This window comes from Natator depressus, chromosome 8 (genome assembly GCF_965152275.1).
Source record: "Natator depressus isolate rNatDep1 chromosome 8, rNatDep2.hap1, whole genome shotgun sequence".
In the NCBI taxonomy this organism is placed as follows: Eukaryota; Metazoa; Chordata; order Testudines; family Cheloniidae; genus Natator; species Natator depressus.
In genome coordinates this window covers 33317096-33342759 of record NC_134241.1, presented here as the reverse complement: position 1 = coordinate 33342759, position 25664 = coordinate 33317096, and the positions used below count along the sequence as shown (strand labels likewise).

At 38.3% G+C, this 25664-nt stretch overlaps 1 protein-coding gene across 6 annotated transcripts in view; it reads left to right on the top strand.

Moving 5' to 3' along the window:
* Window positions 1–25664, top strand: part of FBXW11 (F-box and WD repeat domain containing 11) — a 123006-nt gene that overhangs the window by 51489 nt on the left and 45853 nt on the right. For all 6 annotated transcript variants that reach the window (XM_074960704.1, XM_074960701.1, XM_074960705.1 and 3 more), the window contains 2 exons: window positions 9449–9511; window positions 12188–12413. In XM_074960704.1, coding sequence (XP_074816805.1) covers window positions 9449–9511; window positions 12188–12413 — 289 coding nt within the window. The remainder of the gene's footprint in view (window positions 1–9448; window positions 9512–12187; window positions 12414–25664) is intronic.

The window sequence follows — 25664 nt, the reverse complement described above, 5'->3', positions numbered from 1 at the left end:
ATTCTCCGTCTTATTCTCTATCCCTTTTTTAATGATTCCTAACATCCTGTTTGCTTTTTTGACTGCTGCTGCACATTGCGTGGATGTCTTCAGAGAACTATCCATGATGACTCCAAGATCTCTTTCCTGATTAGTTGTAGCAAAATTAGCCCCCATCATATTGTATGTATAGTTGGGGTTATTTTTTCCGTTATGCATTACTTCACATTTATCCACATTAAATTTCATTTTCCATTTTGTTGCCCAGTCACTTAGTTTTGTGAGATCTTTTTGAAGTTCTTTACGGTCTGCTTTGGTCTTAACCCATTTACTCTAGCCCATCCACAGCAAAAAGAAAAGGAGGACTTGTGGCACCTTAGAGACTAACAAATTTATTTGAGCATAAGCTTAAGGAAATATAGTAACAAAAAATAGGGCATTTCCTCTTCCCTTGTTTTCATACACTTGAATTAAGACCAGTGCTTTAGTGATCTAAACAAATGTATAGGGCCTTTTGGGCCTATTTTCCTGTGCCTGAGGGAGTTCATTTCTGTGATCTTAGATGAGTTGGGGTTACTCACCAAACACTCCTAAAGAGCTTGATTTTTTTTTAACTGAAAGATAAAAGACCATACTAAATCAGCAAGTGAATTTATAAAGGCAAAACATCTTGTAGAAATAAACTTTTCACCTGGCATAGGTATTTAGTGTCTTCTAAATGAATATTTGAATCAGCCTACTGTTGGTGGTTTGCACAACTGTCAGTCCACTAGGCTATTTGAACAGGTTCTCCTATACTTAAAGCAACAGCAGAAGCTATGAGTATGCAGAACTGTAGTGATGGGCTCTGCATCTCTGGCTTGAAAAAAATATTTTGCCCTTGTGTTCTTTCCTAGAAAAAGCCAACATTAAAGTTGCCAAGTCAAGCGCTCAGAAGTTCGGAAATGCCAGAAGAAAGGTGACCTTTGAAGTAAGGTGGGATAATCCCCATTTTACAGATGGAGACCTGAGGCACAGAGGCTAAGGTTAAATTAGAACCTGTGAAATGTTTTGTTGATAACTTTTCCAGCATCTTACAGAAGTGCTGTGGCAGAGGCAGGGTTACAATCTAGTTCTCAGGGTAGAATTTACCTGCCTTAACCAGAAGACTATCCTTTCTTTTCCATCATTCCCCCGTTCTGTTCACATTACACCTTCTAACTTCTGCAGCAAATGACACAGGATTCCTACAGGCAACAGTCCAATACAGTACACAGTCCTGTGTCCGTCCTTTGTACTAACATTGCAATCTTACTGCTCTTTTAACACAATGGTTTAAATGTAATTTCTTCGTTTTCAAAAAACAAAGTAAATTGAAAAAAAAACCACATTCCCATTTTCTGGAACCATATTGACTCTCATATAGTTCACACCTTGTTCTGATCTTTAAATTGACGACCCAGACCTCGGGCCAGTGGAGTTACTGGTAGCAGTAACAGTTCTTTTCCGCTATGGGGACCAGCCAGTAGGGGGAGATGGGACATTTTGCTAGTGGGATTTACAGCTCTTTGTGGACAACAGAGGAACGGTAAGACTAAAGCTTTAGAACCTTTTGCTCCTTCTAACCCCAGATGTCACTACTTTTATCTCTCCCAAATTACCTCTTGTCCCCACACACATGGCACCTTCCACCCTCCCTCCCTGCCCATCCCTTTGCACTTGAGTCAGGCTGCTTCCTTCTTCCATGCTTCCTGAGTCTAGTGAGTCCACTTTCTGCCTGGTCAGGCCTGGTGCTGCAGCAGCCCCTGGCGGACAGGAGGTTCAACTGAAGGGAAAATTGTGTTCAGTCCATGTAGCTCAGGGATAGAGCATGCTCAGTCACGACCTGAGGATGAATCATATACAATCCAGTTGGCATGTAGAGGCCGAGTGGGGATGGAGCATGCTCAGTGCAGATGGAATCTTTGGTGCCTGTAAGCCTCTGCTGATCATGTTAAAAACTGCAATTTTTCAGGGTCTCATAATGGCTAAATTTCAGAGGATTTTCATGACTGCAGAAAGCATGTCTAGGACACCAGGGTGGCCCCCTGCTAAATTTCAGATCCGTGCTCTAAAGCATGGAGGTGTTAGAGCTACCCAGTTTAAACTGTTGTGAGTGTTTTTTAACAGGGACAAATCATCATCTTTCCTAACCTCATTCTAGGAAATAGCTGAACCTTTTTTTTATGAGACTTTCCATAAAACTTCAGACAAAGACACCTGACATAAAAATCTTTTTAGCCAGAACAATTATTTTGGCAAAATTACAAACAATTGAAAACAGGATTTTGTGATGGAAAGTATTAGGCAACCTTAAATTTAGGCATTGCTATCAGCTTTGTGTATGTAATTTACAGATTGTGCTAGGTTAAGAGTGTTTAAGATTGCAAAGTCACACACAGTAGTTAGGAAATGCCAAAATTATGTTTTGGGATACCTTTTTTCTGTCCCCTTGTGTATGTTATCATAGTCTTTAATTACATGATTGCATTCTAGGTTTTTTTCTGCAGGTCCCCCATCTCTATCTGTGCATGGGATGGACGGTGATTAAGAAATACGGTGACTGTACAATATTTCTTATTACTTTATTCCTTGTGTGACACCATGCACTCTTTATTGTACACCGTCGAAGAAGCCTTGCAACATACACAATGATTAATTTCCTCATGAGCTTTTCTGTGGTGCTCCTCTCTGGAGTATCTGAATGCTGATCCTTGTTTTAGGGATAGGGACAGTTGAGTTCCAGCACTTCTGAAAATCAGATCCCAGGTATGTCAAGTTGAGTGCACAGAAAATGAAGAAACAGTGGCCACCTGAGAAAATGTTGATTTGTGTGTCTTGCTTAGCATCACATAAGTCTGACAGAGTAAGGATCATTTCTTGATGGCATCTGACTGCCTTAATCACAAGACTATCTTTTCTCTTCTTGTAGTCTCCTTCCCCATTCTCTTCTCTCCTTCCAACTTCCAGACCATTTGAGGCAGGTGTCCTATGGACATTAGCCAGGTTCGCCCACAAACCTGATTCATTTGCTGAGCACATGCAGCTTATGTAATGAATGAGGCAGGGATCTGGTGGGGGGAAAAAACCAAATAACACATTATTTTCATAATGCATACATACAGACGAGCTGAATTAAGGTTTCATGACCAACCTTAATTCTGATATTTCTGAACTTCCAGGTATGAAACTTGCTAAGTGTCTTAAAAAGGAAAAGGCATAAATTTGATTATGTTCAGCTGCTATACACATCATGTGTCAGCATGATTTGAAATAAAACAGTGGATCGCCTATGCGTGAGCAGCCCTATTTTACAGGCAACAAAGCTGGTGATGGAGAGATAGCAGTTTGTTTGAGAGGCAGTGTGGATAGGTGAGTTGGACTTGGGTCTGTCATATTGGAGATTTGGGTTCTAGTTCTGTCTTGCATAACTTCTCAGTGGGGTATGAGGCCTTCCTCAAAAAGGATTGTGAGGGTTCAGAATTATTAGTTCTAATCAAAAGAAGTGAGCCTAGAACTCATGGTCGTCTGGTTTTCAGTGCAGGCAAAAGAAGACTTTGATGGGGTGTAGCAACGTTAGGATCTGTTTTGTCTGTGTCCTGCATGCGGTGAGTGGTATCTGAAATGCTGAAGTGAGGTACACCAGCAGTGCTATAGAATGTGGGTGTGGCATGTTGCCCAAAATGGCACTTCCTTTACCCCAGGTGTATCCTTCTGTACATTTCAGAGTTCTGGGGGTGGTGGAGCTCTTCAAAAATGTCACAAGTATGTCTGTAATATAAAGTGTCAGGAACCCTTAATACAGGGGTTTCTGCCATCCCTCTTACAATAAAGTGGACTGATACTAACCACGTGGTTAGATGAACAGAAAAAGCAATGGTTAAACATAATCAAGATTTTGGAACACTTTCATTTCTAATTATTTTTAAAAAATTAGTCTTAGTGTGTTAATCTCGGGGAAAACAGGTTGGAAATCTATATGCAACTTTGACATATGTTGTACAATATACACTAGAATAATAGTATTTTCTTATGTAATTGGTACTTACGTTATGCCTACTCATATTATTACTTTTGTCATCAACAATTACTGATTATGGTTGGGAAGATTTACATACGCAGGGCATATAAAAGAAAATGGAAGATGTTCTGAAATCCTGATTACGTTTAATGATTGCTTTTCCTGTTAATTTATGCAACATGGTTACTATTAGTCCAGTTGATTGTAAGGGGAATGGCAGAAGCCCCCTGTATTAAGATTTCCTAACACATTGTTACAGACATTCTTGTGAAGTTTTTCCAAATGTACCCGGGAAGTGAATTGGCTTTAAAATTTTGGCATGTTCAAAAAGTTCTATATTTAACTAAAATTCAGTTTTATGCTACACTAGGTTTATAATATAATTCATTACTGTGCTTTTCATCTGCATTGGTTTTTCTTTGTTTCCCCTTTTTCTGTTTTATTCCCCTTTTTTCTCTCTCATCTATAAACAACTCCAGTTGGTTAACTTTGTAATTTTATGGCATCCTCTTGTAGTTGAACCAAGCGCACTCAGTTGCATGTTTCAGGGCATAAATTAATTGATGCATGGGGCTAATAATGACTCTTGTATCCACCTATACTCAAAACATTGTTCAGTTGGTTACACGATTATGGGGATTTCACCAGTTTGTGAAGCATCTGCTATTCCCACAGTTGGAATTTCTGGCTTGATGGGCAATGGTCTAACCCACTTGTACAAAATTCTTGCCACTTATCTAGGATTTGTAGATTTTATTGATAACCTAAATAGAATTAATAAAAACTTATCAACTTTGTGGGAAGGGATGTATGTAAAATATTCATGGTAAATTTTATAGAATTTGTCAAAATTTTCTAAAGCATGTTCATTTCAATATGTTTCCCGTGTCCTTTTTTTTCATTATTTATGTTCCTCCTCTTCCTTTCCATACAATATTCTATGGAGTTCCCACACCCATGAGACATCAAAGTTTTGCCTTCCAGCTCAATAACTCTTCCATGTCACCTGTCTCTGTTGTTCATTTGTACAGTTTGATCCTTATTGCTTAGCTGTGTGGAGCTCAGAACCTAAACAGTCAAAATGTGCCCTAGGATACTTGCATGCTGTTGCAGTTTCTGCATTAGGGGCCTAGGGATCCATCTAAGGGTCTCAAGGCTCCACAAAGTTTCTGTAAGGATTGAAGACCATAGGAATTAAAGGGATAGATTGAAAAACTAGGAGTCAGAACAGGGCAAGGAAGATCAGGATTATGAGAGAGGATGTAAGTATATGCTTTAACTCCCTATTGTGGCAATTCCACACGCATTCTAGTAATTTAACTAAAAGATTCATAGACAATATTATGCATATATTAATACTGGGATAGTCTCTAGATTCCAGAGGAACTCAGTTGTATCGTTACCACTGCCTATTAGTCCAATTAGTTAACACATTCCAATAGCAGACTTCTATGGATATAACGTATTAGCCAGTGCATTCTAAACCTCTATCCTAATAAACCAGGCATTGTTTATTTTTAACACATGCTAGCTGATTGAGTTGAATCCTAGAAATTTCCATGTAATCAGCTATCATATATTAAAATATACTCTCCCTGGGCTCTACTAAAGTTTATTATTACATGTTAGCTAACATTCCCATAACATAGCATTGAAGTGGGGAAAGGCTAAATGTTAGCCAAGTGCAAATACAAAGCCAGGGAGAGAAACGCAACTTTATATTTCTTTGATTGCATTACAAACTAATTGATTTGAAGATGGCAGTGTCCTTGAAAAGGATCTGCAAATTAAATACATCACTTACAGCATGCTCCACACTATACAAGAGACAGGTGTCAAGAAAGTCTCTGCTCTGGGGAGTGTACAGTCGAAGATTTATTATAACTATAATTTTTTTATTTCTTGAATAAATGGGGCTGTGGAGTTACTGGTTCATTTTATGGAAGACAAGGTGTAAGTGAGCAGAACAACCTTTTAGTCACTGCTCATTTTTCTTGGTGGTAAGGGGAGTGAGGAAAAATGACCTCTGAGCCATTTGTGTTGAGATGGGGAGGGAGCAAGAAGCAGGGAAGTAGTAGGAGTCGAGTCCAGGTGGGATGGCAGCTCAGAATTGAATTATCTGGGGAAACAAGACTGATTCAAATATGCTGGACTTTTTGAGGGGAGTGGCAACATTTTATCTTTCACCTGGGCTGGTCTGCTGATTACACCAACCCCAAGTCATCAGATTAAAAGAGCATTCAATCTACTTTTCATTTCAGTTGTTTGTGGTCCGTTACCAGTGAGTTTTTTATACTATGCTAGCATGTAAAACTAACCGTTCTTTTTTTACATTTATATTTCACCTTTAAAGGGAGATGATCTATACTCTTCTTTTAACAGATGCAGCTAATTTATTCCATTGTTAGTAGTTCTTAGGCATTTGCACCTGTACTTCCTGCAAAATTTCCACTTCATGAATATTTTTGGCTTTGTGTTATCCTTGACAACTCACTGGGCTTTTGTTAGTCTTCCAGTATCACTTATTGGTATGGATGACAGAGTGCCAGTAATTATTGTCAATTAATTTGTGCTCCTTCTGGATGGTTGTGCAGTAGCAAATAGAATCATGCATAAAAAGAGGTGTTTACATCGGTGACTGTACTGCTGCATTTAAAAACCAGAGAACACAATCCCAAAGAGATGATAATTTTAAAACATGAGGCAAAGGTGTGTAGCTTTTTCAGGTGTAATTGTGCGTAACATATGTATGTCACCTCGAAGTGTATGAAAATTTTAAACAAATATAGATAGTACTGCCTTTGTCTGTATTTGGACTCCTTCTCCTCCACTTTTTGCTGTATTTGTCTCTGCTGCTTACATCATAAGCAGATGAGTTTGCTTTTTTTCTTCCAGGCATATTCCTCTTGCTGGCAATTCACAATGTAATTCTTCAAAAGTGGGATACGCCATTTCTCCGTAACAGGAAGCCAGGCAGGAGGGACTCAAATAAGTTTGAGGGAAGCTTACAGTTAAAAGGGGGGTCAGTGAGTGTAGCTTTATGGGTGATGCTGTTTTATTTTTCTAGTAAGCTTCCTCCTTTGGTGTTGAAATAAAGCTGCATTCTGTGATTCGCTATTATCACACGACAAAAACTGTGTGGAGGAAGAGGGAAGGGTGGTAAATGTGTTCAGAACATAGCTAGTACCCTGGAAGGGGGGGTGGCTCCTAAGCAGTTGTGTGAACTCTCTCTGATAGAAACTGTACATAATGGAAGAAGACCCCCCACCCCCCCGGCCAAAAAAAGAAAGGCAGGGAAGCAGGATAAAATATACACTTGGAAGTAAGGATAAAACTCCTCTTAATTCCACGTTTTTCCCCAGAACAAGTGATATATATAAAGGAGAAGGGAAGAGAGATAACATCAAAATATACACATCTGTAGAAATATCTATAGTTTTCATTTTTAAAAAAATACACAGCTTTCCCTGACAGCCCCTTTACCAATCCATTATCGATTGGCCAATTTCTTGTAGGTATGAGTGATGGAGGGGGAGGAGAGGGAATGGGTGTGTCAAGGTTCCTCCCCCACTCTGAACTCTAGGGTACAGATGTGGGGACCTGCATGAAAAACCTCCTAAGCTTATCTTTACCAGCTTAGGTCAAAACTTCCCCAAGGTACAAAATATTCCACCCTTTTGTCCTTGGATTGGCCGCTACCACCACCAAACAAATACTGGTTACTGGGGAAGAGCTGTTTGGACACGTCTTTCCCCCCAAAATACTTCCCAAAAACCTTGCACCCTACTTCCTGGACAAGGTTTGGTAAAAAGCCTCACCAAATTGCCTAGGTGACTACAGACCCAGACCCTTGGATCTTAAGAACAATGAACAATCCTCCCAACACTTGCACCCTCCCTTTCCTGGGAAATGTTGGATAAAAAGCCTCACCAATTTGCATAGGTGACCACAGACCCAAACCCCTGGATCTGAGAACAATGAAAAAGCATTCAGTTTTCTTACAAGAAGACTTTTAATAAAAATAGAATTAGAAATAAGAAATCCCCCCTGTAAAATCAGGATGGTAAATACCTTACAGGGTAATTAGATTCAAAACATAGAGAACCCCTCTAGGCAAAAACCTTAAGTTACAAAAAAGATACACAGACAGAAATAGTTATTCTATTCAGCACAATTCTTTTCTCAGCCATTTAAAGAAATCATAATCTAACACATACCCTAGCTAGATTACTTACTAAAAGTTCTAAGGCTTCATTCCTGGTCTATCTCCAGCAAAGACAAAATGTAGACAGACACACAAACCCTTTGTTTCTCTCCCTCCTCCCAGCTTTTGAAAGTATCTTGTCTCCTCATTGGTCATTTTGGTCAGGTGCCAGCGAGGTTACCTTTAGCTTCTTAACCCTTTACAGGTGAGAGGAGATTTCCTCTGGCCAGGAGGGATTTTAAAGGGGTTTACCCTTCCCTTTCTATTTATGACAGGGTGTGTAGGGTGAGTCCAGTGAATAGTGATTGCAGAGGTATGAGGGGAAGCAATGAGTAAGTTGGGATTCATGAGTGTGATTTGTGGAGAGAATGCATGACTGTTTCAGTTTTAGTGGCAGAATCGAGTGAGTGAATGTGGGCAGGTAGTGGAGAAAAGAAGATATGAACTGAGGGAAAAGGAAAGTTTGAGGGGAGGATGGATGTTGAGGGAGGCGGACGTCAGGTTTTCCATTTAAAAAAAAAAAAGGGGGAAGAAAACAGGAGAAAGTGGAGAAAGGTAAAGAGGGAGAAGAGAAGTTTGAAGTGAGATACATACTGGTAAAGATGGAAGGGAAAAAGATATCAGAAATCTTGAAAGGAAAATAGAAGTAAAGGGAAATGGCAGCTGCCAAATCTCTTGGGACATTAAAAACTGTAAATGGCAATCGGCTACAAAATAGTCTGTAGAGAACAATCTTGCACTCCTGATAGGTCTTTTATGTCCAATATATGATCATATTACATGAGTAAGAGGGTGTACTGACTAGATTTTTTTCACCCTAGACGTATGTATTTTGACTTCACATCAGAAGCTGCTTGTTTAATCACTTCAGCAATTTTCCTGTTCACCTGAGGGAGTTTAATTCTAAGTCATAAATGGACTTATTCCCCATTGAGATAATTAAAAAGGCTAGATGAGAGCCTGTTGATGGAAACTGAAGAGAGGTCAGAAGTGGAATTATCTTTACTGTAAATGGAATCAGTGAACATACTCTAGTTCATTGGAAATCTTAACATTTATGGTATCTAGATTTTATGTGACTAGAAATCTCTTGTAATGTTTGATAGGAAAATAAGGTTTTATCTTTTTTAGATGTGCTTTTCAAAAAGTTTGCACAGGCATGGAATTGCCACAAAATTTAAACACATGCAGAGGAAAATTCAAATAATATTTCTGTTTTTTCCTAGAACACATCAGTAATGGAGGATCAGAATGAAGATGAATCTCCAAAGAAAAATACCCTATGGCAGGTATGACTGAGGTTCCCAAGGGAAGGCAGTAAATGATATATAGATAGTTGGCATTATTTTCAATATGTCTGCCTTTGAGAAAGCTTACTCCTGCTAGTTGAATGTCCCTCTTATACATAGTAGACTTGATGCCATCGTATATTTAGCTCAGAGTGGAGTCCTCAGGTAGAAGATGACAGTGATGGACAATTTATACATGACTTGTTCTTTCCAGATTTTTAAAACTTTCTTCACTCTACCTTGAAATGAGATAATTTCAGCATCAAAACACACGTTTCAGTACAGATTCATAAAATAGAGAGAGACAGTGCAATGGCCATAAATGGAAGGAACAAGGTCTAGCATTGTCCTACCACTGCAAGAAAACTGACTGTGCTGAAATAGGCATAACAGATATTGTTCTATAGAGGAAGGTGTGTGTATTCCAAGCTTGCTGCCTTTATGCTCTGAAACACAGTACCAGGAAACCTCTGGATTTAATTTGATCAATTATTGCCAGATAGTAATCGGTCATCTTCTCCTGAGAAGTTCAACCTGCTATATGGAATGCGGCTTTGACTAGAGTTGACCCTAAAACAGTCACATGGTCTCGGCCTGAGAGACCAGCAATCCATAAATCTATGGATTTATTTCCCAGTAAAATAAACAGTCAAAATTGCCTGTCCATAAAACCTTGTCCTTTTAAAAAAACAGATTATAGGGCAACTTCTCCTTGTGTGCTGATGTTTTTATATTTAAACAGTCATCTCCCTACCTATGAACTTTACTCTCTATACAAGAGGAATAATCCAAAGGATGGTATGGTGTGTGTGTGTGTAACTATTGTCATGTATAAAGAAGAGGTAGATGAATAAAATGTAGAATGTCAGTAACAAATGCTTTTTGAGATATCGCTGCTCAAACCGTAACCTTTCAGACCTTGTCACACACCACATGTGCAGAACGTTATGCTTTTTTTCCTGTGCAAAAGTAAAGGGAAGAGGAAGACTGTGATATGTGTGGCTGCTTGGTTACATGCTCCTCTTCAATTCTATTCTCTTTATTTTCCCTTTCTGGGTGGTGTTTGTAGCCATGTTTATATCAAATCTTCCCTGAAAACAGTTGAGGTTACAAGCAATCCCTTACTTGTTTAGTTCTGTCCTCCCTTATATTTACTACCCGTGCAATTTTGGGGTCTTGCAAATTTGAGGTTTGCTCAACTTGTACACCAGAGAAACACCCAGCAAAGAAAGGCATGAAACAACCACTCTGCTGGTTTAAGTGGTATTTATCCTTTAGTTTCAAGAGGCTTTTGAAAACTTAAGGAATCCTAGAGCAAACTGAAATTAGCAGTATCATTGCTTTTCCTACAAACTCTGCAGACATACCCTGAAATGCTCTGTGGATCAATTTGCACATCTAAGGGGATGTCTACACAGTTGGCATTGAAGCGCAGCTGTGGCAGTGCTTTAATGTGGCTGTGTAGTCGCGGCTCCAGCTCTCCCAGCACTGTAATAAAACCACCTCAGTGAGGGGACTAGCTACCAATGCTGGGAGCGTGGCTTCCAGCACTGTAGCACTATCTACACTGCCACTTTACAGCACTGGAACTTGCATCGCTAAGGGGGGTGTTTTTTCACACCCCTGAGCAAAGAAAGTTTCAGTGTTGTAAGTAGCAGTGTAGATAAGGCCTAAGTGTCTGCATATAGCATAGTGGATTAATGCGTAACACTTTTTTAGATCTGGAAGCTCTAGTTTCACATTTTCAGGGTACTAGTGAAGCTTAGCCTGCTGTCAATATACTATAGATCTTAGAGGAGCTGTCCTGTTTCTTGCTATCACTCTTTCTGCCTAAACTGCACGATGTCTTGTCATCCTATAATAGTGCTTATTATGTGATTCAAACACTAGGTGGTGGTGTATGCACAGTGATGGTTAGAAATTCTTACCAAATATTGAGAATGTTTGGTACCAAGAAGTATCATGGAAGTAGGCGGTATGGCCTTGAACTTTCTTCTATTCTTGAGTGAAAAATTTAACATCTGTATTGTATAGTGGTGTGGCATCCATGGCAATATCTGTTATGGCACCCAACTGGAAAATTAAAAACCAAGGTCCCATTTAATGGTCTTAGGTGTTGGCATTTGCACACTCTCAGGTGGCAGGAGTGGACTGTCATAAGGAAAGGATATATAATTTACAAATTCCTGTCAGTTTTAAATGATGGGGCAAGAAATGGGTGGTGCAATTTTTAATTTCTAATTATTATCGGCACTTCATATCTTTTTCCTGATTTGTGTTGTATAATTACATCCATTGAAAACAGTGGAAGTTGTGAAAGGAATACAGCAGTAGAAAGTTGTGGTGTGAATAGGAGAGCCTTTCCCCTATGTTGAATGAGCACTTCAGTGTTTCTTTAAATAATCGTAAATGGGAAGAGATTTTTAGTTTTTCGGTGAAATTGATAATTTATAATTATATAAGAAAAAAACGAGATTTCAGTAATCTCATCTATGAAAGCAGAATGTCCAAGTTAATCTTTTTGCATAAATGGCTTTTATTATAAACTTTAAAATTTCATTCTGTTAAGATGCACTTCCTTGCATTCTCAGCCCCTTTTTCAGAGTTCAGATTACTCTTACCTGACTATACATGCTGATATATAAGTATTAACTTTTATATCTTTTTTAAAAATAGATAAGTAATGGAACTTCATCCGTGATAGTCTCAAGGAAACGACCATCGGAAGGAAACTACGAAAAGGAAAAAGACTTGTGTATTAAATATTTTGACCAGTGGTCTGAATCAGATCAGGTTGAATTTGTGGAACACCTTATTTCACGAATGTGTCACTATCAGCATGGACATATTAACTCTTATTTGAAGCCCATGTTACAACGGGACTTCATCACTGCTTTACCAGGTAACAAATGTGTCTATAAGAATTGGGAGATAAGTGTATATTTTGCTATAGATAAATGTAGATTATAAATCGTGTACATTTTTCTGGACAGACACCATATTTTTATTTTTGCCTGTTGAGTAAATACATACGAGAATAACTTGTCAGCCATTTCTGTGATTAATTGAACTGGCCACTGGATGCCAGTATTGTTCCACATAAATACAGTTTAACTAGTATGTTTTAAAGAACAGTCTGTGTTTTACTTGGATCTGAATTGTTGTAAAAGTTGCTTTTCAAATGCAAACTTTATCCTAGATTTCTTTTCCATAGCAAACCCTTTAAAGTAGAAAATACCATTAGCCTGCATAGCTTTGATTTGTGAAGCCTATACTGCATTTTTTGTTTTGTCCTAGGTTTCTCAGATATTTGTTAAAAGTGAACTTAAATCTGTCTGCTTTGATAAACTAGTCTAGACATTTGGGCTTTCTTGCTACTGACTCTTAATCAAAAAAGTTAATTGTAAAATTTTTATACAGTTCAAGTTTGGTTCCTTTCCTCAGTATCTTGTATGTTAACAGACTGTTCATACCCATGCATACTCTATGCAAGTCCACAAAGAGGATGGAGCCTTATTGTTCCAGGTGCATATAATCTCTGTAGCTTTAGACTTTTTTTCTGCTTGGCAGGCAACTTATATTTCAGTCTCCTGAGCAGGAGCAACAAGGAGTTGGTTCCCTGGATTTTGTTCTGATTTCTGATAGTGAGAGGCACCTACCTTTTAATAATAATAAAAAAAAAAAAAAAAGCGAATTCAGCATGTGGTGTTTTATGATGATTAAAAAAAGTAGATCCAATAGAATCACTGCAGGATATGTTGGATATGAGAGAAACCAGTTGTCTTTTAGGAATTCAAGAAACCACCTGATGGAGGGGTCCCTAATAGTTGATATAGTTTAACCAGTAACTAATGAAACATTGAGACATTATCCAGAACCTGGTCCACCCAGCCATTGGAAAAGCCTGCTAATTTAAATCCAGGCAGTCATGATGAAAGTGACACAAGTCAGTCAGTCAAAGAAATTTGCTTCAAATGCTCTGTTAGTACAACATTAGGAGCTGCTCTACCTAACAGCTGTCAGCTTTCTTTCTTTGTAATCTTGCGCCTCTCCTAGCCTTTCACGTTCTCCTGTTTTCCCGTATTTGTATATTCTCTCTCCCTTGTTTGCTTTGACCGTCTCTTGTTCTGTCCTCTGCACTGAGCAGTCATAGAAACAAGAGCTAGAATACCAGATTGTTACGCACATCATTGTACTTATTATTTGTCGGATGACACCAGCACAACATACCATGATTTCTGATGTTTGAATCAAACAGGCTTGAGCTACTGAGAAACTCTGATAGTGACAGGCAGCTGATTGAATTGATGGAGTGCTGAAAGGGCAGATCTGGATGACTATAAGAACGCAAGCAGCGCTATTCTTGTTTTCCTTCTGTCTATCCTTTTCCCAACTAAAATTGTAACTGCTTCCCTCTAGGCATGCAGAATATTGTTAAGACCTCAGCACTTCTGGGAAACCTGAAAACCTAGTAAGGGACACCATAGAAACTGAGAGGAGAGGAGAAGAGAAAAGACGCTAGGAGCCAATGATGTATTATGAGATGGAATCTAGTTTTAATTATAAACATTCATGTTGGTATTTTACTTAGTTACTTATACATAATTCACTTACTTCAAATCTTCATATAAGGGTTCACGACCGAAGTGGTGGTGTTTTGTATGACAGTAGTGGCTAATAGTTCCATTTGAGATTGGTGCCTCATTGTACATACACAACAGTAAGAAACAGTCCCTATCCTAAATCATTTGCAGTCTTGAGACAAGACAAACAAAGGGATGAAAAAGCAGGTATTATGCCCATTTTACAAATGGGGAGCAAAGTAGTGAAACCAACCAGGTACACATCTGTTTCACACTGCTGTTGCCTGCATTTTTTTCCACGGGGCAGAGAGAATTTTCTACTTTCCCAGAGGTGCCAGCTCATATTTAAAGTGGACACCATTCCAACAGGCAAGGTGGGGGTCTGGGCTTCAGCAGTTGCGGACAAAGTGGGAGCGAAGAAAAAAGGGAAATTAAAAAACTGGACAAAAGGAAGGAAAAAAGGTAGAATATGAAGGGAAGGGGGAAAGATGAGATCAATATTATGAGATTTTAGCTTTATACAAGATTTTTCAATCTGATTTAATTTTGGGTTGCTTCTTTCTAGTGAATTTCCTAGCTTTTTCTGCGGAAATGACACCACTCGGCTTTTAGATACTGTAGATCTCCTGCCCCAGTATCCTTTTTTTAAAGTGGGTATCTGCTTTATATTTTCCTTGGAGATATTTAAAAAGTGTGCAACTTAAAAATCAGGCCTGCCTGGTCAAGGCATTTATGCAGAGTGGTCTTTAGTTAAGAAAGTGGATTTTTGAACACAAGTTTGAGTTTGCAGCTGCTTTACTTTGAACTTCAGTGTGAAATCTAGATACCTGTTACCAGGATTTGTAATGATCCAGATCACTTATTCATATAACAGTCATATAAGTCCTCTTATTTACATATACACATTTATATTTATTGTATATATTATATTAAATACATTAAAATATGTCCTCCAATGTTTGACTTTCTATTTCTCATTTTCCCCATCCTTTCCAAAAATGCCATAACAATGCTTATATTTTCTGGTCAGTTGCAGTCAAAGTTATCCTGTCAGTTAGTTTGTTGGATTGTATTAAGATGATTTAAAACGTTTGCTGCCAAGGCTTTTACTATCCATAAAACAATGTACGTAAAAAAAATCTTCCTATCAGGCAAATATTGACCTTGTGAACATGAAAATTAATGTACATTTTGAATTCAGACTTCTGTTGGAAAATGCATGACATTTTCAGAAAATAAAGGTGGCAGTTACATTTAGAAATGTTAATAAAATGCTAACTTCAAGTCCTGTTCGTTTGAAGATAACATTCCTCTAAGGAGTTCAGTGTTTCCACACACACAGTGATCAGCTTTGCATAGTTGCTCTTTTTTTCAAAAAATGATTGTTGATGTTTCTGACAGCTGTAATGCAGACGTGATGTTGAATGAAGCAGCTTTATGGTATAAATTGCGCTTGTCCTAGGTTTTAGCTTTTTTTAGTGTGATTGGAGAAAATCTCATTGTTTTACGTGTTCATTTTTAGATACAGCATAAACAGTGAAAGCTTCATTGGGAAAAAACAGGGTTGTTTTCCTCCTTGACCTTGAATTTGGCCTTCCTTTCATCCTGTCAAATCATTTTTGTATATTGCATTTACTATAAGCTTCTTATACAAAGTTTGTTTTGTCATGCACAGGAAAACTCTATCTTTTAAATCTAGCAAGCTGTCCTTTTTGAAAGTATATCAGAATATATATTGGGGAATACTAGAAGAAGTGTTTTTATACTAAATATATATGGCGGCGGGGGGGGAATCTACACTTAAAGAAATCTAATGGAGGTGGCATAGATGATAAAGAATACCCGTCCCAGATATATTGACACAAATGTTGGAATCCTCTAGCTTTGTAAAAGGCAGGTTTGACAAAATCCACACCATTGGTTATTATAGATATTTAGGCACCATACCTAAATACCTTTAAAAAAACTGGTCCTAAATTTTTAGGACTGTTTTAACTTTGTCATGTAGAATTGTATTCTCTATATGTAAAGGGTTTTTACTAGCCAATTGAAGACAGGTTTCAGAGTAGCAGCCATGTTAAATTAGTAGCAGCTAATTAAAGTGTCTAAAAAAAAAAAAAAATTCATGACCTAAACTCAGTTTATTTTACTGTTATGTATTGTGAAAATGCCTAGCATTGTGATGTTTGTTTTACCCAGCTCTTCTGGAGATATTTTAAAAATTGTGTACTAGGTGTATAGGATATTTGTCTTGGATCTGTGCAAACATACTTTTTTATTGTCATATCACTGTGTGAAGGTTCTTATCCAATCATTCATTCAGAACAACTTGCCATTTTAAAATTGGTTAGTTTTTGCTTATTAGAGCCCCAATCCTGCAGATTTCAATGTGTGAGCAGATCTCTACATCCACAAAGATTCCTACTGAGTTTTGTGGAACACATGGAGCGCAAGCCTTCATTTTATGCATTGTAACTTGCAGGATCAGGGCGTATATGCGAATTAGTCTTTGTATGTTAAAGTATAGATTCTTCTTGATGCAGTGTTCCAGCTGTAACATTTTACATTGCTATTCCTTATGCTTTATAGTTAGAGGTAAGGATGTTGGCTTAGAGAGCTGCAATTATGTGCCGTGCCTGAACCTGTGGTATGTGAAAGCTATTGATTCAAACCATTTTAACACTTTCTGCAAGATATAAACTGTACGGCATTGTTCAATGTTAGGGCATATATTGTATGATGTTTCTTTTTCTTTTAGACACATTTTATTTTTATCCTGATTCTTGGAGACAGATTAATTCCGTAAGAATTTAAGATTAATTCCTTTATTTCTGTAATTATTTTAAAATAGGAAGTTGTTATACTGAATACTTGTCATTTAAGACATTAAAGTCTTTAACTTTTTGCAATTTGTAGTAGATTAAGAATCAGAAATAACAAATACAAAATATTTGTTTTTATCTTGTTTAATTTATCCAAACAAGTCAAACTAAGTGCAAACCTCTTTGAAACTTTTAGTCTTTCTAATCACTTACATAATCGAAGTTAATCAGATCAATTGCAAACATTGCCATTTTGGTTTCAGTTGTACAGGAAATAGATTAAAAATGGCAGAATTGCATAAGGGATTTAGAGAAATTACTTGAAATTTATTACAGTTTGTCTTGTGCCTCGATACCAGAGTACAAGGAGTGAATGACTTGAAATAAGTATTAAAATTATTCTGGATCTGTGATGTGCATGTTCAATCTTCAGAACGTAGTTTGCAGTGCACAGCATCTTTTGTGAACCTTTGATCTCTGAGAAGAGCTGTAGCAAAAGGCTCACTGAAAATTAAGCATATCAAAAAGGGCAAGTGTGCACCCTTGTCTCATCCATGTTTGCAAGGGAAGGTTTTCTTGCACTAGGGTTTGGATTAAAATGAATATATTTAACAAAATTAGAGCCTAAGATGGAACTGACGATTCATCTTGAGTGAATGGCCTGCTTTATAGAAACATTCTTTGCATCCAGAAAAACCGTTGCTGCTGTGGAGAGATGAGAATAAGCTAAACAAAGATGCACAATAATTTAACATCTGTGCCAGATGCTTTTGGGCTCTGATTTAATCATTTGAAAAACATATCTATACTAGAACACTTACCAGACATATTATAAATAAGCTGTGGGACCCTTAGGGTAAGGAACATTTGGTTAATCATGTTACATATGGATACATTTTCAGAGTCCGCCAAAGGGTTTTTACCTCTTACTTGTCACTCTGTATTTGTTTTCTGTAAAGATACCCATCATAACCTATCCCAGCTCTTGGATGTGATCAAGTTAGAAATTCTCCAGGTTCAAAATTCTAAAGCTGTTGGCTCAAGGAGACGTCTTGCATCAGTCCAGCAATAGAATGTAGAAATGCATTGTGCTCCAACTGCCATTAGAAATCACTAGGCATATACATTTAGCTGGAAAAGAGAAGACAGAGGGGATAAAACAGTTTTCAAGTACATAAAAGATTGTTACAAGGAGGAGGGAGAAAAATTGTTCTTCCTAATCTCTGAGGATAGGACAAAAAGCAATGGGCTTAAGTTGCGGCAAGGGAGGTTTAGGTTGAATGTTAGGAAAAACTTCCCAACTGTCAGGATGGTTAAGCACTGGAACTAATTGCCTAGGGAGGTTGTGGAATCTCCATCATTGAAGATTTTTAAGAGCAGGTTAGACAAACACCTGTCAGGGATGGTCTAGAAAATACTTAGTCCTACCACTAGTGCAGGGGACTGGACTAGAAGACCTCTAGAGGTCCCTTCCAGTCCTCTGATTCTATAATTTCAGTTTGCTGTTTGAAATCTGAGCCATGCTGCAGGTACAGTTGGGACCTTGTTGCTCATATATCACTATATCCATTATATTTAATAGGCAAATGCCAAAATGGTAGACTTCTCCCCACTTCAGTTTTTTAAGAAGTCCCATTAAAAATCCTACAGCTGCTAACTGCAGAGGCTACCTAAACCTGTGATCAGTCTCAATTTTTTATCTACAACTTTTTTTCCTCCCTTTTCTGCTCAGGTATTCTTGAACTGAAACACTGTATAAGCCCTTACAGTTCAGTATAACTTTTTTGCGATGTTGGTAGGGTTAACAAAACGCTTATTGTAAAAACTAAGTTTTAGTAATCTGGAACTGAATGTTATTAAATGGGAAGTAGGTGCCAATTGCGAAAAGTAGAACTGGTAGGAAAGCTCAAACTCTCTCAAGAGGTGTTGACTGTTTGGTTACCACGGGCTGTGAGCAGGTATCAGTAGCTCCTTAGCTCAGGGGTGGGCAAACTTTTTCGCCCAAGGGCCACATCTCGTTATGGAAATTGTATGGCAGGCCAGGAATGGTCACGAATTTGGGGGTTGGGGTGCAGGAAGAGGTGTGGGCTCTGGGCTGGGACCGAGGGGTTCGGAGGGCAGGAGGGGTATCAGGGCTGGGGCAGGTGGGGGGTCAGGGGTGCAGGCTCCAGGCAGTGCTTACCTCAAGTAGCTCCCAGAAGCAGCGGCATGTCCCCCCTCCGGCTTCTACTCAGAGGCACGCTGCCTCTGCCCCTCCCCACCTGTGCGCCCCTCCCCCCCCCCACACCTCTGCGCGCTGCCCCATCCGCAGGTGCCGGACAGTGGGAGCTGCGGGGGTGGCGCTTGGGGTGTGTGTGTGTGGGGGGGGCAGCTGGCTGCTTCCATGCATAGGAACCGGAGTGGGGACATGCTGCTGCTTCCAGGAGCCACAAAGAGCAAGGCAAGCTCCAGATCCCGCTCCCCGGCTGGAGCTCAAGTGCTGGATTCGAACTTCTGGAGGGCCAGATGCAGCCCCCGAGCTATAGTTTGCCCATCCCTGCCTTAGCTGCTTCCTCACTGAGCAAGACTGGAAAGATAGAAAATAATACTGAAGAAACTAAAGCAATTTTTGAGTTTTTAAACAAATACAGTGTGTCCTAATGTGGATTACTTTCCACAAATCACCCTTTAATATATTAATGGGCAAAAGCATGGAAGAGATTGCAGGCCATGGTGTTATTCCAATAAGTTAAAAACCAGCAGGATCTTATTAAAGAGGAAAAGGCAAAATACCACATTTATTGTGCATACAGAAAGAATCATAGTAAGCAGTTAGTTATAGCTATAACATTCCATTCAATCTCATATTTATTCACACATTCATTCATACACACACACACACAGGTTCTGCAAGGTTCTTATCATAGTTACCAGCTTTAGAGTTGCTCGTGCCAAGCCACTGGCCAGGTGACCTGGACGTGAGGAGGGAGCAGGGCCTTGTCAGATGCTCATCTGATGCTCCTGGAAGTTGGTTTGCAGAATCAGACCCCAAAGTTCTCACTTTCTAGAGTCCGTTTTTACAGGAATTTCTTCCTATGCCAGTCTATGGGAATTGCTTCATCATGCTGTTGCTGAATCAGTCAGCAGATAGCCCATTCCTGACGGCTCCGTGCTGCTAAATGTTATCTTGTTCTTTGGTTCTCCCATTCTTGAGGCTGTTGGGTGGATTCCAGTCTGCCCTCCGGGGGTCCTCTGGTTATTTCCACTTGACGCCTTCTTCAACCGATGGACACTGGATTCTTAGGCTGGCACCTCCCTGATCATTCAGTTATCATCCACACCAGGCATCCATCCACATACATCCTCTATCTCTATTTTAATCACAATTGTTAATACAACAAAAGGGCGGGGAGTCTCTGGGTGCTGGTTCTGTTGTTACAGAGTATTGCTTTGAGTCTCTCTCTGTGTGAATTGCTTTGAGAACAGACTCTGTCTTAGAATGTACTAACGCAATTAGCAGCTTGCAAGTTTCACACACAGAGGGAGAGAAACAGTACCAAAAACCGAGACCTCTTAATTAGTAATACCCTGGAATTTAAACGACGGGGAATCAAACTCATTTGTGATTTTAATACAGAACTTCTTTAATATGATCCAACAATGGCCTGCACTGTTTAATTAAAATATCTGTAATTCTTCAAACTCTCAGTTGTGATTTATAAAAGATAATTCACCCTGAATGGATAGAGATGAAAAGATGTGTGAGGAAGTGAATGGCTGGAGTTGGAGGAATGAGAGGTTGAAAGTGGCAATTTTAAACTGCCCCCTCACCCTAAGGAGCCAACCTGCATTGTGGCCATTTCAGTCTCTTAATTGGGAGCTGCTCAGTATTCCGAATTTAACTCACTTTCTTATCTATAAATTGACTACTGGTTGACAAACTGCTACTGAAAGATCAGTAGGGGTCAGATGGGGGCTCAGATAGTTCACAGAACTTACTTTGCAGGAGTGGAGGGAGAATGCTAGCAAAAATAACGTTCAGATTGGTAGAGTATTTAACTTTTTCCCTATTTTCTCATTTCACGAGGAGGTATCCATAGAGGAAGGAGATATTGCAAAACTCCCCTGAAACTACTTTTTATGTTGTATAAATGAGCCATATTGTCACATGGGTGACACACTACAGGTTCTCCTGCAGTGGCAAGAAACACCTCTATCCACTGGGGAGGGAGGCTCATAAGCATTTGCTTCATTACTTCAAGTTGTAAGAGTCGAGACTAAGCAGAGCAGAAGACAAGGATTCTGCATTCTCATTAATCTCCTGCTGACCAAGGTGCATGTGTAGCCATATTTGATCACACAGAACTGGGGAACTTTTCTACATTCCGGCCTGGAATTGCGCTCTCTATTGGCATGGCTTCTGAGAGACTAAAAGCTGATAAGCTTGTTTCTGAGAAGATGTCTTGAGTTCTTGCTGCACAGGAGCCGATAAGAAGAATGTACACATTTGAGTGGAAAGGAATAGATAACTTTACTTGCCCCGAATAAACTGCTTGATTACATTCCTCACCTCTTATCCTGTTATTACCTCACTGAGTGAAGGAATCTATCTTTTATTCGATCAACTTTTGTTGGTGAGAGAGAGAGAGAAGCTTTGGAGCCGCACAGAGCTCTTCTTCAGGTCTCTGTCAGGAAGTTGGTCCAATAAAAGATACTACCTCACCCATCGTGTCTCTCATATCCTGAGACTGACACTGCTACAACTACACTGAGTCCTTCACTGCATGTCCTCCCTTACCTTTGCATGAATATATCAAAAGGTTTAGTTAATTAAAAAAAAAAAATCTAAACAAACCCATCTGTAATGGGATGATGGAATCATTATGAAGTTTATAGAATCAACATTTTGGCCGTTGTGCTTGTGAACTCAGTTTTTGGACATGAAAGATCATTTTTCTAGGTGATAGTGACAAACTTTCAGTGAGTTTCAGGCTCCAACTTTATGCTAAGCTGTTGAGTGCTATGAACACCACTTCAGGTGGCATTAGTTCCTGCTGATATTTTCTCATGCTTGCATGTCTGTCCTAACTACGGCAACAATCTAATCTGTTTTCATCCAGGGAGTGTAAATAAATTTCATCCACTCTGGTGTAAAATAAATTTACTACAATTATATTTCAACTCCCTCCCACACAAATCTTTATTTTTACAAACCATGGTACGTACGCTTTGTTTACACTTCATACTGCTTGTAGTTTCTCATTGATGATGCGTGTGGTTTTATAGAGAAATCATTAGAGCTTTGTCATTTGTTGAGTGTCTTTAGAGAAAAGACAATTACTTGTAATTGTTCTGCTTAAAATACACGTCCAAAAAGATTATCCATCTCCCACCCACCTTTCTGTAGAACTGAAGATTTGTTGTAGTTGCGTTGTTGTGAAGAGGCTAGTGCTTCATCCCCCCTGCTGGATGCAGAGTGGCTTTTTAGTACTTTGAGGTGGTCTTAAATTTCATTTGTATGCAGGTGCACAGAATGATCTGTATGAGATATATCTTCAGAGTACAATTACAAAGTATACCTTTTGTCTCTTGAAAGATCTGCATTATGTCCAACAGGATCATGCAGTTAAACTAGATATTGCTAGTTTACTTTCTGGATCTTAACTAAACTGTGTTAAGCCTTGATGAATTTCTCTGTAAAGAGTGATTAGGGCAGGGAGATTGATATGTGGTGCTGCTTGTTGCAGTGATGAAAATTTAGAAATATCAGGAAAACATGTAGTTATGTAGTGCATGAATAACTCTCATATAAAAGTTCCAGGCAGTTTGCTCTGAGCTGTTATAAATTAATCCCATATTTGGCTAAAACTATGTAAAAAGATACTCTTAAAAACTACCTGTTTTTGAAAATAACTTGTCTGAAAGAATTAAGCTCCTTTTTCAGACTTCAAAGGAAGAAGTTTAAGTAGTCTTTGCTTGGTACTGTCCATTCTGAATTTTACACCTGTGCGAATGCTAGGAAAATGGAAAATGTTTGCGGTCTCTGGCTTCCTTTCTCTTCAGTGGAAAAAGTGATAATTATGGTATGCTTTTCAAAAAGCAGTGGTAGAATGTTTAGTCTACAGGGTTTGTTCTTACAGGGTTAGGTTGTGGTTAGTAAGTACTGTTATTAAAGGAAAAATGGTATATCATTCAAACTAAAGGCAAATTTTTACTACTTCACAAAGGAGATAGGATGTTGCCAGAGACTCTCAAATCAGTTTTGTTGCAAATACCATGTTACTTGCCTTTTACAGTTTTCAGGCTGATTAAGAAAGGCTTCTGATTCTTCTAAATATGCTGACCATGTTTCTTTTAGTATGTCAAATATTATTTGTACTGAGAAGACATTAATTCATAATAAAAGGTAATTACATTGTAAGAGTAACTGATTTCACCTTTGTGCCTTAATTAATAAAGGTTAAATGAAAGTTAAATGAATTTTACAATACTTTGCATGTTCTTATGCAGATCATGGATTTTTTTAGTCAGCATGCAACTTTGACCTTTGTAGTAATATCTTATGTTGCCTTTGCCTAGAAAAATAAGGTCCCTTCTGCAGCTGTTTTGTATGTAAAAAAGTTGTACACTATATTGAGCAAGTAAAATCCTGCCAAAGTTCTTTGAAATTTGTTTCTAAAATAACAAAAATCTGTGCAGTCTCATGATCTAAGCTACTGTTTCATATCCAGCTTTAGTCAGTTGCATGGAATTGACATCCCGCATTTGGGTTTCATTTTCATAGAGAGTGATATTTACACATTGAGCTTTGAAATCTCTGTGGATTTTAATTGTTTTAATTTATTATTGATATTAAACCAAACCTTCATCTGGTACCTATAATCACCAGCAGCTGTACCTTTTCACTGTTCTATATAAAACTACCAGAACATTCTCGGGGGGAGGGGGGGCGATGTTTTGTTTCTCTGAAAAGTATACTAATAAATGCTAGACAAGCTTATTAAGGAAAATATTTAGTTTATGGTCTCTTTCAGTTCCAAGTGTGTGTGTTTTTAAATCTGTAAACAGACATGAAGTGTAAAATGTGTATTTGTAGCCTTTTGATGGTATTCTGGATCTGAACTACATATGTTTTTTAAAATATGAGTTGAATGAGAGATTCCTGCTTGCTGTCAGAGGTACTAATAATGGGCCTGTCGTAGTAGCTAGGCTTTGGACATGTTACTGCTGAATTCATTTGGATAAAGTATACATGTTCACATTTTTAGTTTGATTTGATATAACTAAATGTGGACATTACATTTATGAAAAAAGGAGTACTTGTGGCACCTTAGAGACTAACAAATTTATTTGAGCATAAGCTGTAGCTCACGAAAGCTTATGCTCAAATTTGTTAGTCTCTAAGGTGCCACAAGTACTCCCTTTCTTTTTGCGAATACAGACTAACACGGCTGCTACTCTGAAACCTAACATTACATTTATGATGTGAATTACCTGTAAAAAAAATTGAAGAATCAAGACATACTGGGCAAAATATTTCTGGGTAATTACACTCTACAGGTGGCTTTCCAGAGTGGAAACTTGATGTATGTCGATAACACCAAAGAAATAATGCAGTTCTTTCCCCCTTCTTAAAAAGGAGCATTTTTTCTTAATATGAGTTAATTGAGTTTCGTTGTGTGCAGAGTGACAGTTAAATCAGGAAACTCTTATTTGTATCTAGTTTAATTTCATAGTGGATCCATAGGACACACCACTATGTTTTATTGGTATTGGTCTATTAATACGCACCTCAAGTGTGTTGCAGCTGTGTGCTTTCAGTCACCTGAGATGTGGATTAATGGACCATGAAATGTGCATCACTGTCGTAATTCTGCGATTGGAAAGATGGTAGCTGGTTGGATCGAACTTCCATTCTAACATCTTATTTTAACTTCTTTAACTTTGGGTTGAAAAATAGTTTTGACCTAATTAGTACCACAACTACTCGGAAAGCAAAAGAGAATTCTTGTCAAGTCTGAATAAAATTAACCAACTACGTTTTCAAGTACAAGTTAGTAATTTTTTTTTACAGAGTTGTCTAACATTTGTATCTTAGCTCCAAAATAACTTCTTCTTGCCCCTTCAAACTTTTTGTATAGTCAAATCTTCATGAAAGCTCATGCTGTCTAAAGTTATGATTGGACTAAAATGTTAGAAATGTATGGATAGTTTGGATTCTGCTTCTATTGAGATAAATAGTTTTTTGCCTCTGACTTCAGTGGTAGTAGGATTGCATGCTGCATGCAAGAGCATCTTCCCCTGAGTGTTCATTTTGCAGTACAGGAAACATTGTGGGCTTGGGGAGACATCACTGCAACGGTTCACAATCAATTCATGTATGGAAAGTTCTCTCTAAACTATAATGGCTAGAAACTTCATTGTTTAAAATGAAACTTAGATGTTGCAGAAGATGACACCAACTTGGTAGTGCACCCATGCCCACGTTGCAGCCAGAGATTCCATCAAAAGGCTGGTTGTTGGTTTTTCTTTGTAGTTCAAAATTTAAAATATCAGGCTGTCTGATTTTTAGGGTTTATATTTCTTTGACAAGTGGAGTGTGTTGAAACTTTTGAATAATTTAAGCATTTTTGAGATTAAGACTTAAAATTTCAGGAAGGAGACATTTTTTATGAAGCTTATAATGATTTTTTGTTCTTTTTCTACTGAAATATGATTGCTCTACCAAATTTGAAACTTTAGGTAGCTTTGGACACTGACTTGTACAAG